At 44.6% G+C, this 21,245-nt stretch overlaps 1 protein-coding gene across 2 annotated transcripts; it reads right to left on the bottom strand.

The window, feature by feature from the left end:
* Nucleotides 1-9,016: 9,016 nt before the first annotated feature.
* Nucleotides 9,017-14,206, bottom strand: LOC106575943 (uncharacterized). 2 transcript variants are annotated; one of them, XM_045711724.1, is made up of 4 exons: nt 13,915-14,206; nt 10,743-11,060; nt 10,293-10,413; nt 9,017-9,324 (listed from the first exon to the last, which is right to left on the bottom strand). In XM_045711724.1, exons 1-4 carry the CDS (start codon nt 13,979-13,981, stop codon nt 9,180-9,182), a joined length of 651 nt encoding a protein of 216 aa, XP_045567680.1. In that variant the 5' UTR covers nt 13,982-14,206; the 3' UTR covers nt 9,017-9,179. The 2 variants fall into 2 exon arrangements, with proteins under 2 accessions (XP_045567680.1, XP_045567681.1); XM_045711725.1 differs by having other exon boundaries at nt 10,956-11,060.
* Between the last annotated feature and the right edge of the window lie 7,039 nt (nt 14,207-21,245).

Genomic DNA, 21,245 nt, shown 5'->3' with positions numbered 1-21,245 from the left:
CATTGCAACTCCCCTCCAAGTCTCCGACCACTACCTTGTATCCTTTTCCCCTCTCGCTCTCATCCAACACTTCTCACTCTCCCCCTACTCGGATGGTATTGCGCCGTCCCAACCTTCGCTCTCTCTCTCCGCTACTCTCTCCTCTTCCATCCTATCATCTCTTCCCTCTGCTCAAACCTTCTCCAACCTATCTCCTGATTCTGCCTCCTCAACCCTCCTCTCCTCCCCTCTCTGCATCCTTTGATTTCCTCTGTCCCCTATCCTCCAGGCCGGCTCGGTCCTCCCCTCCTGCTCCGTGGCTCGACGACTCACTGCGAGCTCACAGAACAGGGCTCCGGGCAGCCGAGCGGAAATGGAGGAAAACTCGCCTCCCCTGCGGACCTGGCATCCTTTCACTCCCTCCTCTCTACATTTTCCTCTTCTGTCTCTGCTGCTAAAGCCACTTTCTACCACTCTAAACTCCAAGCATCTGCCTCTAACCCTAGGAAGCTCTTTGCTACCTTCTCCTCCCTCCTTAATCCTCCTCCCCCCCCCTCCTCCCTCTCTGCGGATGACTTCGTCAACCATTTTGGAAAGAAGGTTGACGACATCCGATCCTCGTTGCTAAGTCAAACGACACTGCTGGTCCTGCTCACACTGCCCTACCCTGTGCTTTGACCTCTTTCTCCCCTCTCTCTCCAGATGAACTCTCGCGTCTTGTGACGGCCGGCCGCCCAACAACCTGCCCACTTGACCCTATCCCCTCCTCTCTTCTCCAGACCATTTCCGGAGACCTTCTCCCCTACCTCACCTCGCTCATCAACGCATCCTTGACCGCTGGCTACGTCCCTTCCGTCTTCAAGAGAGCGAGAGTTGCACCCCTTCTGAAAAAAACCTACACTCGATCCCTCCGATGTCAACAACTACAGGCCAGTATCCCTTCTTTCCTTTCTCTCCAAAACTCTTGAACGCGCCGTGCTTGGCCAGCTCTCTTGCTATCTCTCTCAGAATGACCTTCTTGATCCTAATCAGTCAGGTTTCAAGACTGGGCATTCAACTGAGACTGCTCTTCTCTGTGTCACGGAGGCTCTCCGCACTGCTAAAGCTAACTCTCTCTCCTCTGCTCTCATCCTTCTAGACCTATCTGCTGCCTTTGATACCGTGAACCATCAGATCCTCCTCTCCACCCTCTCCGAGCTGGGCATCTCCGGCACCGCGCACGCTTGGATTGCGTCCTACCTGACAGGTCGCTCCTACCAGGTGGCGTGGCGAGAATCTGTCTCCGCACCACGTGCTCTCACCACTGGTGTCCCCCAGGGCTCTGTTCTTGGCCCACTCCTATTCTCGCTATACACCAAGTCACTTGGCTCTGTCATATCCTCACATGGTCTCTCATATCATTGCTATGCAGACGACACACAATTAATCTTCTCCTTTCCCCCTTCTGACAACCAGGTGGCGAATCGCATCTCTGCATGTCTGGCAGACATATCAGTGTGGATGACGGATCACCACCTCAAGCTGAACCTCGGCAAGACGGAGCTGCTCTTCCTCCCAGGGAAGGACTGCCCGTTCCATGATCTCGCCATCACGGTTGACAACTCCCTTGTGTCCTCCTCCCAGAGTGCTAAGAGCCTTGGCGTGACCCTGGACAACACCCTGTCGTTCTCCACCAACATCAAGGCGGTGACCCGATCCTGTAGGTTCATGCTCTACAACATTCGCAGAGTACGACCCTGCCTCACACAGGAAGCGGCGCAGGTCCTAATCCAGGCACTTGTCATCTCCCGTCTGGATTACTGCAACTCGCTGTTGGCTGGGCTCCCTGCCTGTGCCATTAAACCCCTACAACTCATCCAGAACGCCGCAGCCCGTCTGGTGTTCAACCTTCCCAAGTTCTCTCACGTCACCCCGCTCCTCCGCTCTCTCCACTGGCTTCCAGTCGAAGCTCGCATCCGCTACAAGACCATGGTGCTTGCCTACGGAGCTGTGAGGGGAACGGCACCTCCGTACCTTCAGGCTCTGATCAGGCCCTACACCCAAACAAGGGCACTCCGTTCATCCACCTCTGGCCTGCTCGCCTCCCTACCTCTGAGGAAGCACAGTTCCCGCTCAGCCCAGTCAAAACTGTTCGCTGCTCTGGCACCCCAATGGTGGAACAAGCTCCCTCATGACGCCAGGACAGCGGAGTCAATCACCACCTTCCGGAGACACCTGAAACCCCACCTCTTCAAGGAATACCTGGGATAGGATAAAGTAATCCTTCTAACCCCCCCCTTAAAAGATTTAGATGCACTATTGTAAAGTGGTTGTTCCACTGGATATTATAGGTGAATGCACCAATTTCTAAGTCGCTCTGGATAAGAGCGTCTGCTAAATGACTAAAATGTAAAATGTATGTACTGAGGGGGGCGCAGGAGTAAATAACTGTCATCATTCCAGCTATCCTAACTACAAATTAAAAAAATAACATTTTCATCAACTGTATGCATTCGCATAAATTAGCATAAACTACTCAAGGACAGTAACTCTTGAACAGTTCAAGCTAGAAACACCAAACCAACATTCACATGTTCAGGCTATCAAATCTATCAATCAATCGATCTGACCACAACTACTGACCACAACCACACAGCTACTGACCACAACCACAAAACGACTAACAACTACTGAACCACAATTACTGACCACAATCACACAACTACTGACCACACAACTACTGACCACAACCACAAAACTATTGACCACTACTGAACCACAACAATTGACCACACCCGACAAACTACTGACCACACAACTACTGACCACACAACTACTGACCACAACCACACAACTACTGACAACAACTACTGACCACAACTATTGACCACATCCATACTGACCATGTCCATACTGTAGGGCCCAAAGAACCAGCAACAGAACAACACAACTACTGACCACAACCACACAACTACTGACAACAACTACTGACCACAACCACACAACTACTGACCACAACCACACAACTACCGACCACAACCACACAACTACTGACCACACAAGTACTGACAACAACTACTGACCACAACCACACAACTACTAACCACAACCACACAACTGCTGACCACAACCACACAACTACTGACCACACAAGTACTGACAACAACTACTGACCACAACCACACAACTACTGACCACAACCACACAACTACTGACCACACAACTACTGACAACAACTACCGACTACAACCACACAACTACTGACCACAAACACACAACTACTGACCACAACTACTGACCACAAACACACAACTGCTGACCACAACTATTGACCACATCCATATTGTAGGGACCAAATAACCTTCAACACAACCACACAACTACTGACCACAGCTACTGACCACAACCACACAACGATTGACCAATACTGAACCACAACAATTGACCACACCCACACAACTACTGACCACATAACTACTGACCACAGCTACTGACCACAGCCACAAAACGATTGATCACTAATGAACCACAACTACTGAACCACAACAATTGACCACACCTACACAACTGCTGACCACACCCACACAACTACTGATCACACAACTAATGACCACAACTACTGAACCACAACTACTGACCACACAACTATTTACCACAACCACAAAACTACTGACCACAACTACTGACCACGTCCACACTGTAGGGCCCAAAGAACCAGCAACAGAACAACAAAACTACTGACAACAACTCCTGACAACAAACACACAACTACTGACAACAACTACTGACCACAACTATTGACCACATCCATACTGACCATGTCCATACTGTAGGGCCCAAAGAACCAGCAACAGAACAACACAACTACTGACCACAACCACACAACTACTGACAACAACTACTGACCACAACCACACAACTACTGACCACAACCACACAACTACTGACCACAACCACACAACTACTGACCACACAAGTACTGACAACAACTACTGACCACAACCACACAACTACTAACCACAACCACACAACTGCTGACCACAACCACACAACTACTGACCACACAAGTACTGACAACAACTACTGACCACAACCACACAACTACTGACCACAACCACACAACTACTGACCACACAACTACTGACAACAACTACCGACTACAACCACACAACTACTGACCACAAACACACAACTACTGACCACAACTACTGACCACAAACACACAACTGCTGACCACAACTATTGACCACATCCATATTGTAGGGACCAAATAACCTTCAACACAACCACACAACTACTGACCACAGCTACTGACCACAACCACACAACGATTGACCAATACTGAACCACAACAATTGACCACACCCACACAACTACTGACCACACAACTACTGACCACAACCACACAACTACTGACAACAACTACTGACCACATCCATACTGACCATGTCCATACTGTAGGGCCCAAAGAACCAGCAACAGAACAACACAACTACTGACCACAACCACACAACTACTGACAACAACTACTGACCACAACCACACAACTACTGACCACAACCACACAACTACTGACCACAACCACACAACTACTGACCACACAAGTACTGACAACAACTACTGACCACAACCACACAACTACTAACCACAACCACACAACTGCTGACCACAACCACACAACTACTGACCACACAAGTACTGACAACAACTACTGACCACAACCACACAACTACTGACCACAACCACACAACTACTGACCACACAACTACTGACAACAACTACCGACTACAACCACACAACTACTGACCACAAACACACAACTACTGACCACAACTACTGACCACAAACACACAACTGCTGACCACAACTATTGACCACATCCATATTGTAGGGACCAAATAACCTTCAACACAACCACACAACTACTGACCACAGCTACTGACCACAACCACACAACGATTGACCAATACTGAACCACAACAATTGACCACACCCACACAACTACTGACCACATAACTACTGACCACAGCTACTGACCACAGCCACAAAACGATTGATCACTAATGAACCACAACTACTGAACCACAACAATTGACCACACCTACACAACTGCTGACCACACCCACACAACTACTGATCACACAACTAATGACCACAACTACTGAACCACAACTACTGACCACACAACTATTTACCACAACCACAAAACTACTGACCACAACTACTGACCACGTCCACACTGTAGGGCCCAAAGAACCAGCAACAGAACAACAAAACTACTGACAACAACTCCTGACAACAAACACACAACTACTGACCACAACTATTTACCTCATCCATACTGTAGGGCCCAAAGAACCAACAACACAACCACACAACCACACAATCACAGCTACAAACACCACCCCAACGATGACATGTGCAGACTGACAAAACGTAGGTTCCTTCAACACAGCTTTTTGCTATCATTCCTACTTCATGAACGATAAAGCTTGTTGTATCCCCAATCATTTCAATTGCGGAATGCAGGCTTCAACATTCAAAACTGAAATCACTGCCATAAAACTTTCCGAATGTTCAAACTAAAACAATTTGTGAACTTAAAAACCTATTCTTGTCACGCTCTGACCATAGAGAGCCTTTTTATTCTCTATTTTGGTTAGGTCGGGGTGTGACTAGGGTGGGTGATCTAGTGTGTTTATTTCTATGTTGGCCTGGTATGGTTCCCAATCAGAGGCAGCTGTTTATCGTTGTCTCTGATTAGCGATCATATTTAGGCAGGATCTTATTTTGAGTTAGTGCATGCTGCACCGCTTATGTTACGGTTCGTTGTTTGTTCCCTTTTTGTTTTGTAAGTTTCACAAAAATAAAGATGTGGAACTCAGAGCACGCTGCGCCTTGGTCCGTCTCTCCACACAACCGTGACAGAAGATCCCACCACAACAGGACCAAGCAGCGTGCCCAGGAGGAGATGACCTCCTGGACTTACGAGGAGATCGAGGAGAGAATATCCTGGACTTGGGAGGAAATCTTGGCAAGATACGAAAGCCTGCCGTTGAAGCAGACGCAAGGAGAGAAGGGAGGACAGCGACGACGCCGGGGTTCGCGGCCGCAAAGACAGCCCAAAAGACAGCCCCATTTTTTTGGGGGGGGCACACGGGGTGGTGGGCGGAGCCAAGGAATGAGCCAGAGACCGTTAGGGAGTCGAAGGAGGAACTCGATGAAAGATTCCGGAGAGAGGTGGTGGCGATGAGAGAGCTGCAGCGTGGGCGTGCTGAGGAGCGTGACACCAGTCCGCTGTCATCTGCACCGGTTTCACACATCTGGCCTCCAGTGCGCCTCCCCAGTCCGGTACGTCCTGTGTTTCCTCCACGCACTCGCCCCTGAGGTGTGTGTCACCGTTCGGTACAATTTGTGCCGGTTCTACGCACCAGACCTCCAGTACGCCTCCACAGCCCGGTACGTCCTGTGCCTGCTCCCCGCACTCGCCCTGAAGAGCGTGTCACCAGTCCGGTGCAACCTGTGTCGGCCCCACGCATCAGGCCTCCAGTGCGCCTCCCCAGTCTGGTACGTCCTGTGCCTGCTCCCCGCACTCGCCCTGAAGAGCGTGTCACCAGTCCGTTGCAACCTGTGCCCCGGCTCCACGCATCAGGCCTCCAGTGCGCCTCCCCAGTCCGGTATGTCCTGTGCCTGCTCCTCGCACTCGCCCTGAAGTGCGTGTCCCCAGTCCAGAGCCTCCGGCGACGGTCCCCAGTCTGGAACCTCCTGCGACGGTCCACAGTCCGGAGCCTCCAACGGGGGTCAACGGTCCGGAGCTTCCAGGCAAGGCGTACAGTCCCGCGCCAGGGCAGGAGCCTCCCTCTGCACCGGTGCCCAGTCCAGGCACGGCATCCAGTCCCGCTCCAAGGCCGGAGCCTTCCTTTGCGCCGGTGCCTACTCCAGGCACGCGGCCAACTCAGCTCCAAGGCCAGAGCCTTCCCCTGCGCCAATGCCCAGTCCAAGCACGGCGTCCAGTCCAGCTCCAAGGCCGGAGCCTTCCTCTGCACCAGTGCCCAGTCCAGGCATGGCGTCCAGTCCCGATCCATGGCAGGAGCCTTCCTCTGCGCCGGTGCCCAGTCCAGGCACGGCGCCCAACTCAGCTCCAGGGCCGGAGCCTTCCTCGGCGTGGATGCCCAGTCCGAGTACGGCGTCCTACCCGGCTCCATGGCCAGACCCACGGTCTGGGCGGGGGCAAAGTCCCGCACCAGAGCCGCCACCGATGCTGGCGGATCCGCGAGCGGAGTGGGTACTTCGCCCCGGCACCGAAGCCGCCACCGACGCTAGACGCCCACCCGGACCCTCCCCTATTGAGTCAGGTTTTGCGGCCAGAGTCCACACCTTTGGGGGGGGGGTACTGTCATGCCCTGACCATAGAGAGCCCTGACCATTTATTCTCTATTTTGGTTAGGTCGGGCTGTGACTAGGGTGGGTGATCTAGTGTGTTTATTTCTATGTTGGCCTGGTATGGTTCCCAATCAGAGGCAGCTGTTTATCGTTGTCTCTGATTAGCGATCATATTTAGGCAGGATCTTATTTTGAGTTAGTGCATGCTGCACCGCTTATGTTACGGTTCGTTGTTTGTTTCCTTTTTGTTTTGTAAGTTTCACAAAAATAAAGATGTGGAACTCAGAGCACGCTGCGCCTTGGTCCGTCTCTCCACACAACCGTGACAATTCTATGGCTTATGATGATATAGTACTCACTGTAGCTGACTATACTAGCCCACTATAACTCCACACCTACAAACCACCCCAACATAGGTCACTATAACTAACACATAGCCTATGAAAACATTTTTACTACCATTGCTACTACTACCATTAGTACTGCCTTCACTACCACTACTACTATTTCACAACCATAAATGCTACAAGACGAGCAAACACCACATTTAGTTCAGTAAATGTCATTTTCTAGTTAGAAATAGATATCTTTTTACTATTTATTTAATTTCCATGATCATCCCGAGTGACACTGCATCTCAGTGCAAGAGGTGTCACTGCAGTACCATAGGGCAGTGCACAATTGGCCCAGTATCCTCTGGGTTTGGCCGGGTAGGCCCTTATTGTAAATAACAATTTGTTCTTAACTTACTTGCCTAGTTAAATAAATTGCAGAATAATCTCCTCACCTTTTCTGACTGATGGTTTCATAGCCTATAGACCTATAAGTTAGGATAGGCTACAATTCATCGAATAACTTATTTAAGTCACGTGTAGCTCAGTTGGTAGAGAATGGCGCCAGGGTTGTGGGTTCGATTCCCATGGGGGACCAGTATGAAAATGTATGCACTCACTACTGTAAGTCGCTCTGGATAACCGCGTCCGCTAGATGACTAAATCGTAAATGTAATTAGACCCAATTTACAGTAGTAAATAGATAAGCTATTTCAACTATTTTGCTCTATGCGATCCGAAGAACAGTTTAACAGTAGAACAGACTGTTCACCTTTTCCATTGACGTTTGTAGGCTACGTCTGAATACTGTACTGTCAAATTTCTCGAGTAGTCAATATTTAATTTATGAACATAAAACGTGTATCATCACCATTGCAGAATAGATTCCTCACCTTTTCTGGCCATGATGAGTTCATATTCCTAAAGTAGCCATAACATAAATTACCATTTAATTGGGCCTATTGGCTATAACATCACCTGAAAGGGAGCGCGGTTTGAATTTGAAGAACAAACAGTTGATATTTTGTAATGAAGTGAGTAGGCTACCACTGTAAGTAGGCCTATACTGTCATTTTGTTCCGAGTAGACAATGTTTCAGATTTCACGGCCAGTGCAGCATATTAAAAAGTTAATGCAAAACATTATTGAATTCAAACAATCTGTTTACAATTTCACAACAATTTGTAATTGTTTTTTTCTTTCAGAAATTGTCAGATACAGCAAACGTCACTGTAAAAGTTTAAAACATTCTGCCAGTTTCTCAAGACATTTGATCAAGCTCACCATTTCTATTTGGAAACTGCCATGGTTTAATTCCAGTACACAGCAAAATAGGGCGTTACTGTCACCATAAAAGGTCAATTATGGACGTTTTTCAGGCGGATTTTAATGCTCATTCACGCTTGAACAGGTTCAGAATGGGTCTGATTTATAATGGGAAACATGCGTATGTATGGCATCCGGCAAGTTTATACATCTCAATATTTTTGTACGTGTGCGGTATTTTCAGAAATGGCGCACGCATTGTACGCAACCGTTGCACGCAACGGTTATAAATGAGGACCCAGATGCCTTCATCTGACTAACAGGCAACAGCAAGCAGTGTTGTGGCACCTCGTTGACGGTTCCAGACACTTGTAGCTGTGTTCTCCTGTTGAGCAAAAAATAACAAGAGTTAACATAGCACCAAATGAAACCTGTTTTACACAGCACATTTTCCGGAGCTAAATGATTGTGGGCAGAGTACGTGTTTTTTTTACCACACTCGTTTTTGACAGGAAATGAGAAGTGAGAAGCCACAACAGTGCAGCTATTGGAAACTACTCACTGGTCACAGATGTCAGTTGAACATCTAGCCTAGTTTCGTTTTGGTTGAGTTGTCAACTAAAGTGATTCAACAATAATTGTTATTGCATTTTTAGGTTAAAAGTTGAGGGGGGGAATAGGAAATTCCCTTACATTGATTACTTTTTGCGAATCCAATCAGTCCTATGTTGTCATCATATTGCATTTTGTTGAAATGAAGTGGAAACAACATTGTTCCAACCAGTTTTTGCCCAGGGGGTAGTGATCAGCACAAACTCATAGAGTCAGACTTAAAGTAGGTCAAGTAGCCTGTGTGTTATACATTGTGTTTGGGTATTTAAAATGTGTCAGTAGGATATATAGTATTGTATGTAAAGGGCTTACATAGAAACTCCCAAAAGGACTAATTCGAGACAGAAAGGAGTTGGAGCACTCAACTGTCACCTGTTATCATCCAATAAAATGGATTAAAGTGACCTAAAATAAATCCATGTCTGCCTTTCCAATTACTTTCTGCCTCAAATTAGTCCTTTGGGATGTTTTTCTTGGTAAGCCCTTTTCATGTCTTTCATCATTGTTGTTGAGCACCCCTCCTTTCCTTTGTTTGCTGAAGAGCGAAGGCCCACCTGAACTCATATCATTGCATGTATTTCTGAGACAACAATTCAGTACTCTATCCTCATTGTAGATCTAATATGTATTTGAGAATGCACCATTTTTACTACAGTGCTTCCAAGTAGTTATTCAAATACCAAAAATCTGTCAAACACTCATTACAGCAACTCTTTTACCAATGTATTAATATTATCTTACCTGAGATGAATTTTCCTCATGATTACGCCACCAAACACCAGGACAGCTACACATGCTGCAACGCCTGTTATCATCCCCCAATAGAAGAGACTGTTGTCTGTGGCCTGTTGCACTTGGGTTCCTGAGAAAGGGGAAAATATATATTATGATCTTGTATGTTTCTCTTCCGCCATCTTGTTCATTTACATTAAGGCAACGTGTTGTTGACAGTCTCTATATTTTAAGACATTATTACATGTATTGATGACAAAATCCAATATTGTGACTACAGAAATTCTCACTTCAGTCAGATGTAACTTCTATGACAGACGTTACGAAACAAGACCACAAAACACTGACAGAACATAAAGGTAAGCACATGACAGGCATTCCACTAAATATGTGGTGATAAGATATGCTGGAGTTCATTTTAAAATGATTGTGAACAATCCCATCAGACCAAACACTTACCATTGACAGAAATATGTATGTTTATATCAGAACTGCCTTTATAATATGTACAATCACAGGTGTAGTTCCCTTCATCAGATGGTTGTATGTTGGTGATGTGTAGAAACACTCTGTCATTCTCTATCTGCAGTGTGACTCTGGGGTCACAAGAGCTGTTGGTATGATTTGTTTCAAAGTCTTGTGAAACTCTACACTCATGACCCTCACTTATACCTCTTATTTTGTGACATACTACAGTAATGATGTCAGTGAGAGTTTGGTTTGGGCAGAGAAGAGTGGCATCTGCTCCTCCTGTCTCCAATGTTTTCTCTTGGGTCACTGTAAACAGGAAGGGAAAAAGTTTGTGAGTATATTATTTCATGAGATCGGTTTGATTGAGCATGAGTAGTACTATCAATTCTCATTAATAAAAAGTCCCATTTCAGTCTACAGAAATTACTACAGACACAAATGGATGTTTTATAATGGTAAAAAGTCACTTTACTGAATTGTTAATGCCCAAATGAAGATGACCCAAAGTGAATTAATAACCTCATACTAAAACTATCTCAATGTAACATAAATATAATATGGGGGTTTAACTGTGTACGGGATGCAACTCTAGACAAGTCATCAACTAAACTATATCCTCTTCCTAACATGTCTAAGGTATTAAACCACAACATTAAAGAGATGGGTCTGTGTGAACTGTGGAGATAGAAACATCCAACTGAAAGACAATACTCCTATTACTCTCACCTCCAAAACTCATATTCAGTCATTTACTTATTTATTGTAAACTTGGCTATAATTGACTGTGTTTCTGAATCTAAATACCTTCCTAGAACAATTACGGACAATAGCCCATTGTCTTTAACGTTTAAGCTCAAACCTCCAATGCCAATAGCAGAGACATAGAGATCCAACACAATGTTTCTTGGAGATAAGGAGTTTACCTCATATTGCAACACACAGACATGTTTTTGGAAATAAATGTGGACAATGAAGTATGCTCAACTGTAGTCTAGGAAGCTCTTAAATCATACATGAGAGGTTGTATCATGTCTTACTCTTCACATAAGAAAAATAAGACCAATAAATAATTAGAAATACTAGAACAGAAAATCCACCTCTTAGAAAGAAAACACAGTTTAGATAGAAATGTTGACGCCCTTCAACAGTTGAACACTTTGAAGCTTGAATATAACACAATAAACTCTCAATCTGCAGAGATTGCTGCCATAAAATCCAAGCAACAATATGTTGAGCAAGGTGAAAGTGCAGGGGAAACGCTTGCTTGGCAAATTAAGAAAGAGGAATATACCATCCATAGCATTCAAACCCCAGATGGTAGCATAAGAATGGATCCTTCTGAAATTAACTCAGTCTTTAAAACATTTTATGACAAACTGTATCAATCTGAAAACAAAAGTTGAAAGGAATATATAGACAATTTCCTCAATAAGGCCATTTGACCAATTATAAATGAACCAGAGAAAAGGAATATGGATAAAACATTTCCCCAGGTGAACTGTTGGAGGCCGTAAATAATCTACAGATTGGGAAATCTCCTGGTAATGATGGATTCCCAGTGGAATGTTATAGACACTTTAATCCCAGATTACTAAGGCCTATGTTACTTATGCTCACAGCAGTTCTAGAGAAAAATGAACTTCCCCAGTCACTATGTCTGGCTAAAATCACCCTACTTAAGAAGAAAGATAATGATCCACTGTCATGCGGATCTTCTGCCCAGTATAACTTTTGAACGTGGATTACAAAATCATTGCTAAGGTATTGGCTTTTCATTGGCATAGAAACAGTAATGCAAAGGTTAACTCACTCAGATCAAACAGGGTTTATAAGAAATAGGATGTCCTCAGACAATCTCCACAGTTTTTTTCAATGTAATCTATCATACCACCATCAAATTCATGAGGTGGAAAGAACCAATATTGCCAGTCACCCTAGCTGGAATAACCCCGCATTACCTCCAGCGTTTAATGATGACTGCTTCCAAAGTGGCATCATGAATTTGTAACATGTTTACTATGATGGGTCTCTACTGTCATTCAATGAATTACATTATCCAAGGCCGATTTATTTCAGTTCTCACAACTCAGAAATCATATTCAATCACTTCAACAGAATCTGGATGAACCTAAGGCATCTAGCATAGAAAACATACTGAAAGAAGCTGCTACGCTAAAGAAGTTGATTGCCAAGTTATATCAAGAGCTGATTGAAACTCTACCTGATGGTTCAGAACCTATAATGAACAAATGGTAAACAGATATAAATGAAGAAATTGAGGAGCACCATTGGTCACAGATACGTGAAAATGTTCATACCTGCTCCTACAACTAAAGACATGAACTAATGCAATGTAAGATCATTCATAGGACTTACTATACTCCTGCCAGAATGCATGTAATGTCACCCAGAAATGTCACATCTCTGTTGGAGATGCAAAAAGCACAAAGGAACTCTATTACATATGCTGTGGTCCTGTGACAAACTGACACCATTCTGGGATAATATATGTGCAATCATTTCACAGTGTCTAGGAATTTTTATCCATTCATCTCCACGATTATGTTTGTTGAGAAATGTAAATATTGCTGATCAATATGATAGACATTTTTGTAATCTAGGTCTACTTGCTGCAAAAAAAATAAAGCCAGAAATCGGAAAGCCCCATATCCACCCTCAATAACAAAATGGAGTTAAACCATACATATTACACCATACATATTAAACCATACATATTACACCATACATATTAAACCATACATATTACACCATACATATTAAACCATACATATTACACCATACATATTAAACCATACATATTACACCATACATATTAAACCATACATATTACACCATACATATTAAAGAATTTGGAAATGTTATGTTCACCATCTCAGAGAAAATGTTGTATAGTTGCCATTTTGTTTTTGTGTTGTTGTTTTTGATTAAAAAAATTAAATAAAGAGCATGAGTAGCTAGTGGTAGTAAAAATGACAGTTTAGTCTTATTGAATAACTGCATTAAAACTGTAGTGAACAATTTGGTTACACTTTACAATACAGTGTCCTTGTTACTGTGTAGGTCTAACTCCTGTAGGTATTCCTGTAAGGTTCAGGGCTTGTGTACAAATTAAATAGATCATGGGATACATCTCTCTTACCGTCAACAGCTGTGAATAGACCCCACAGCACCAGAAGCAGAGCAAGTCTGGATACACTTCCACACATACTGACCAACTGCACAACCAAACGTTGACCCGACACTTCCTGCTCAGACCGACTACAGATATGACTTCAATACAACGTTATTTACTCAGTAGAGGAACAAAATAAAACTCAATCAAACCAAAGTGATGCTCATTTCACTGGCTTGACTTGGTTATAATGGGCCTTGAGAGCTGAGAGGAGGAGGTGCTGTTGTCTAGCTTGTATTTATGTTACTCCTATGCAGAAACAATGGCACCTCTGCTAGTGCAACCTGGTTTTTGTGACTCGGGTCTTTGTAGAGCTCTCACCACAGAGAGGTCTTATGATCAACCACAGACACATCAACAGGTCCACTTCCTTCTTTAGACACCAACAATTATAGATTTTGCACCACCATAAGGCTGAAGGGATCTTTTAACAGATTTTTTAATTAGCATTTTTATTTAACCTTTATTTAACTAGGCAAGTCAGTTAAGAACAAATTCTTATTTACAATGATGGCCTACCAAAAGGCAAAAGGCCTCCTGCGGGGTTGGGGGGCTGGGTTTAAAAATATATATAAATTAAATAAATATAGGACAAAACACACATCATGACAAAAGAGACAACACAACACTACATAAAGAGAGACCTAAGACACCAACATAGCATGGCAGCAACACATGACAACATAGCATGGAAGCAATACAACATGACAACACATGGTAGCAACACAACATGGCATAGCAACACAACATGGTAGCAGCACAAAACAGGGTATAAACATTATTATTATTATTAACATTATTATTATCTTGCCCTTTGTGCGCAGACAACAGCACAAACGGCAAGAAGGTAGAGACAACAATACATCACGCAAAGCAGCCACAACTGTCAGTAAGAGTGTCCATGATTGAGTCTTTGATCGAAGAGATTGAGATGAAACTGTCCAGTTTGTGTTTCTTGCAGCTCGTTCCAGTCGCTAGTTGCAGTGAACTGAAAAGACGAGCAACCCAGGGATGTGTGTGCTTTGGGGACCTTTAACAGAATGTGACTGGCAGAACGGGTGTTGTATGTGGAGGATGAGGGCTGCAGTAGATATCTCACATAGGGGGGAGTGAGGCCTAAGAGGCTTTTATATATAAGAATCAACCACTGGGTCTTGTGACAGGTATACAGAGATGACCAGTTTACAGAGGAGTATAGAGTGCAGTGGTGTGTCCTATAACGAGCATTGGTGGCAAATCTGATGTCAGAATGGTATAGAACATCTAGCCTCTCAAGAGATCACTATTACCTGCAGATCTATACATTACGTCTCTGTAATCTAGCATGAGTAGGATAGGTAATCTGAATCACGGTTAGTTTGGCAGCTGGGGTGAAAGAGGAGCGATTACGATTTAACTTTAACCCGCAGCTTTGATATGTGCTGAGAGAAGGACAGTGTACCATCCAGCCATACTCCCATGTACTTGTATGATGTGACGACCTCAAGCTCTAAACCCTCAGTAGTAATCACACCTGTGGCGAGAGGGGGCATTTTTCTTACCAAACCACATGACCTTTGTTTTGGAGGTGTTCAGAACAAGGTGAAGGGCAGAGAAAGCTTGTTGGGCACTAAGAAAGATTTGTTGTAGAGCGTTAAACACAAAATCCGGCAAGGGACCAGCTGAGTATAAGACTGTATTATCTGCATATAAATGGATAAGAGAGGCTTCTGTCACGACTTCCGCCGAAGTCGGTCCCTCTCCTTGTTCGGGCGGTGCTCGGAGGTCGACGTCACCGATCTTCTAGCCATCACTGATCCATATTTCATTTTCCATTGGTTTTGTCTTGTCTTCCTTCACACCTGGTTACAATCCCATCAATTACATGTTGTGTATTTAACCCTCTGTTTCCCATCATGTCCTTGTCAGAGATTGTTTGTTTGTATGTTCGTGTATTATGTATGGTGCGTGACGGGTTCTTGTACCCACTTTTCTTTATCTTGTAATTTTGATTTTGGAGTTTTGTTAAGTCTATTAAACGACTCCATTTATACCAAGTTCGATTCTCCTGCGCCTGACTTCCCTGCCACCTACACACACGCTATTACAGCTTCCTAATGCCTGAGCTATGTTGTTCATGTAAATTGAGAAGAGTGTGGCGCCTAGGATCGAGCCTTGGGGTACACCCTTGGTAACAGGCAGTGGTTGAGACAGCAGATGTTCTGACTTTATACACTGCACTATTTGAGAGAGGTAGTTAGCAAACCAGGTCAAAGGCCCATCAGAGACACCAATACTCATTGGCCGGCCCACAAGAATGGAATGGTCTACCGTATCAAAAGCTTTGGCCAAGTCAATAAAAATAGCAGCACAACATTGCTTAGAATCAAGGGCAATGGTGACATCATTGAGGACATCTAAGGTTGCAGTGACACATCCATAACCTGAGTGGAAACCAGATTGCATACCAGAGAGAATACTATAGACATCAAGAAAGCAAGTTAGTTGATTATTGACAAGTTTACCAACACTTTTGATAAACAGGGCAAAATAGAAATAGGCCTATAACTGTTAGGATCAGCTTGATCTCCCCGTTTAAATAAAGGACAAAACATGGCTACCTTCCAAGCAATGGGAACCTCCCCAGAGAGGAGAGACAGGTTAAAAAGGTCAGAGATGGGCTTGGCGATGATAGGGGCAGCAACATTATAAAAGAAAGGGTCTAAACCGTCTGACCCAGAAGATTTTTGGGGGTCAAGTTTAAGGAGCTCCTCTAGCACCTCGGACTCATTGACCGCCTGCAGGGAGAAACCTTGTAGAGGGGATGGGAAAAAGAGGGGCTAGTCACATTAGAAAAGGTGGGAGATTAGGAAATGTTGGACGGACGAGGAGGCATGGATGAGTCAAATAGGAATCCTGACTTAATGAAGTGGTGATTAAAGAGCTCAGCCATGTGCATCTTGTCAGTAACAACCACATCATCAACGTTAAGGGACATGGTCAGCTGTGAGGAGGACGGTTTATTCTCCAGGTCTTAAACTGTTTTCCAGAACTTCTTGGGGTTAGACCCACAGAGAGAGAACTGCTCCTTAAAGTAACTAACTTTGGCCTTCCGGATAGCCTGAGTGCACTTATTTCTCATTTGCCTGAACAAGCGCCTGTCAACCTGATTACGTGTGTGCCGAGCCTTTCGCCAAATGCAATTCTTGAGGTGGAGTAACTCTGCAAGATCACGGTTAAACCAGGGGCTAACTCTGTTTTAATTCGAATTTTCTTTATGGGGGCGTGTTTGTTAACAATACCACTGAAAATATAAAAAAATAAGGTCCAAGCATCTTCGACAGAGGGGATCAAGCTGATTCTATACCAATTTACAGAGGCCAGGTCATGAAGGAAGGCTTGCTCATTAAAGTCTTTTACCAAGCGTCTATGACAAATCAGGACAGGACGTTTCACTGAGCAGCCATTACGAACACAGGCTGTAAAACAGTGATCACTAAGGTCATTACTGAAAACACCAGACTGATACCTCTCATGATTATTTGTGAGGATAGCATCGAGCAGGGTAGCCTTTTCTGGGTGTTTGGAGTCATACCTTGTGGGATTGGTAATAATCTGAGAAAGATCTAGGGTGTCCCATTGCTTTAGGACTTGGTCAGGTGGTTTAAGCATGTCCCAGTTTAGGTCACTTAGCAGGACAAATTCAGACTTAGTGTAAGGGGCCAGGAGAGAATTTAGGGCAGGTAGGGTACAGGCCAGTGCTGATGGAGGACGATAGCATCCAGCAACAGTCAACAAAGAACTATTTGAAAGTTTAAATCTAGCAAATCAAATTGTTTGGGGACAGACTTGGTTGAGCACTGAAGGTGATCCTTGGTAAAGATTGCCACTCCCCCACCTTCGGAAGATCTGTCTTGACGAAAAAGTTTATAACCAGAAAGGTTAACATCAGTATTCAAAAAACTCTTCCTTAGCCACGTCTCAGGAATGACCAACACATCTGGATTGGAGCTGTGAACCCACACTTTCAATTGATCCATTTTAGGTAATAAGCTTCTAGTGTTAACGTGCTGAAAACCCAGGCTTTTATGAGAGCAGAAATCACCAAAGCAGATATCAGAGCACAAGTCAGAATTGGGGCTAGCAACCGTAGATGGGCCAGGGTGTACATGCACATTTCCAGATATCATCAGCAGTAATACAATCAAGGCACGGCAGAGGACAGGGCGAGCTCTACAGTGCTGATTTATGATATTTGAATGTGCATTAGATGGCAACGATCATATTGTACAGCAATTGCATCAGGTAACATGAATACAAAGCCGGCAAGAGGTGGTTAGAATAGGATGGGAGGCCAAAAGTCTGTGTAACCAGTAAAGAGTCAGAGTCCCGAGTGTGGGAACAAACATAGTCTGTCCCACGGGTGGGTAAACAAGAAAGTCCATCGTCAACAAAGCATGTAGGAGTCATTAGGTAAATAGCAAAATGCACAAGAAAAAATATATAACGACTTGGGGCTAGCCATTGTAAGTTAAGAGTCACTCGCCCCAACAGTGCCAGGGGGAGACAAGCCAGGGCAGACGGTGAACAGATCTCCAGGTGGAATCCAAGCAGCAGCCAACGGGAGTAGGTGTCACACCCACTTGGGAGAAGCTTTTAATTCTGGAAATGATTTATTGTAGAAAATGGCTGGATGGTCTGTGAACTGCTTCAAAGGCCTCTGGATTTGATTGGGATAACCTGCCCATTTGTTGGGCTCAAAGGCTTCGACACCTTTCACTTCACACCTCAGTGCAAATTGAAGTTGTATCTGGTCTGTCTCAGTTCCAGGTTCTCAGGTCTTTGTTTGCCAGATCACCATCTGTATAGCTTGGAAAAAGGAATCCTTTCTAGGTCATTTTGTTCAAAACTGGGTTGTAGGTTTGGAGATTTGATCTGGAGTGAAGGTTATGTTGTGGAGGGTAGCATCCTGTATATGTCCCTGCCAAAAAATCCAAGTTTATCTAACGCCAAAACTATATTATTGTAAAAAACATGTTGGAAAATGCGAGAGCTCACATGCAGCAGTGTCTCTCTAAGCAGAGGGAGGGTCAAGTGCAGGTATTGGTTAGTTTAAATCAACACTAACCCCAAATATAATATATGTTTTTGTATTATTGAGGTATCCATGCTTGTAATGTTACCTTTCTCCATCCCCATCCCTCAGCTAATGTGGCTATCATTGGGCTAAAACACAAACTACAGATTGTGGCTTTGTCAAGACAGTAGCACCACCTGCCGTTTACTTATTAAAAGACCAAAGAGAACAGTGGAGCGCATAATGAACACAAATATAAACACAACATGTTAAGTGTCATTCCCATCTTTCATGAGTTGAAATAAAAGATCCCATAAGTTTTCCATATGCACAAAAAGCTTATTTTTCTCAAATGTATTGCATACCTGTTAGTGAGCATGTCTCATTTGCCAAGATAATCCATCCACCTGACAGGTGGGCCATATAAAGAAGCTGATTAAACAGAATGATCATTACACAGGTGCACCTTGTGCTGGGGACAATTAAAGGCCACTCTAATATTTGCAGTTTTGTCACACAACACAATGCTACAGAGGTCTCAAGTTTTGAGGGAGCATGCAACTGGCATGCTGACTGCAGGAATGTCCACCAGCGCTGTTGCCAGAGAATGTAATGTTAATTTCTCTACCATAAGCCGCCTCCAACGTTGTTTTAGAGAATTTGACACAACCGTAGCCTCACAACCGTAGATCACCTGTAACCACGCCAGCCCAGGACCTCCACATCCAGCTTCTTCACCTGCAGGATCGTCTGAGACCAGCCACCCGTACCTAGCTATCTGGCCGACCGGCCATCCGGACCTAGCATTCTGGCCGGCTGGACTTAGCTACCTGGCCGGCCGGACGACCGGACCTAGCTTACTGGCCGGCCAGACCTAGCTATCTGGCCAGCCGGTGGGCCGTACCTAGCTATCTGGCCGACCGGCCTTCCAGACCTAGCATTCTGGCCGGCTGGAACTAACTACCTGGCCGGCCTGACCTAGCTACCTGGCCATCCAGCCTAAACTACCTACCTGGCCGGCCCCGCTGGATCTACCTATCTGGCCGGCAATACCTAGCTGTCTGGCAGACCGGCCGTCCGGATTTAGCAATCTGGCTGGCCGGACCTAGCTACTCTGGCTGGCCAGAGCCACCTATCTGGCAGGCCAGCCGGCCAGATCTACCTATCTGGCGGGCTGGACCTACCTATCTGGCCAGTCAGACATATTTGGCCGGACCTATTTCTCTGTCCGGACCAAGCTATCTGACCGGTCTGCCGGACCAAGCTATCTGGCCGGACCTAGGACATCAACAACCAGCCAGGGTTTCATTAAATACGCTATAGGCACAATACCTTTTATTGTACATCTAGGCCTAATTAAACTGATGCATTTGGCAATGTTCAAGTTCAATTCACTGGCACTATGAAGAATAGCTAAGCCATACCGTCAGGGGATTTCTTCGTCGGAGGACGATATAAGCCGAAATCATCGTCGGAAAAAGATGACCAAAATGCAGCAGGGTTGTGATAATTCATTTTTGATCATTTAATAAACTCAAAAAAATGAACATAAAAAATAACAAAAAAAAACGAACTCACGATTTACAGACAGTCCTGTTAGGCTTACACACGCTAAACATGAAACAATCTCCCACAAATACACAGACAAACACACCCAACTAATATAGGACTTCCAATCAAAGGCAACACCACACAGCTGCCTTCAATTGGAAGTCCACCCCAATTAACTCAACATAGAAACAGATCAACCAGACTACAAATAGAAATACATCAACATAGACCATAACTCAAAACCCGGAAATAATAAATCAAACGCCCTCCTAACTAACACACCACCCTGAACCACATAAAACAAATACCCTCTGCCACGTCCTGACCAAACTAAAATGACAATTAACCCTTATACTGGCCAGGACGTGACACATACTCATTAATAGAGTAATATATAGCCTATTTTAATGTAATTTTGGTGAATTTACGAGGCATTGCTAGATAGAGATTACTAAGATATAGCCTATGCGCACGGTTCTGACTGTCTCTCTGCCTGCCCTAATCCTCTCTCCCTCACCTGCTCCTCTTTCTCTTCGCTAGTGTGTGTTTGGTCATTGGTCTGTTGAGTGTAGAATTGCTTAATCTACTCATTGATAGCCCCTATTTTTGTAAATTTGCGCGAGAGATTGCAAGCCAAGAAATTGCGAAATACAGCAATACCATAGCCTATACCTTTTGATTACCGATACAC

This window comes from Salmo salar, unplaced genomic scaffold (genome assembly GCF_905237065.1).
Source record: "Salmo salar unplaced genomic scaffold, Ssal_v3.1, whole genome shotgun sequence".
Classification (NCBI taxonomy): domain Eukaryota; kingdom Metazoa; phylum Chordata; class Actinopteri; order Salmoniformes; family Salmonidae; genus Salmo; species Salmo salar.
Note: the sequence above shows the minus strand (reverse complement) of the source record. Positions and strands in the feature narration are given on the sequence as shown.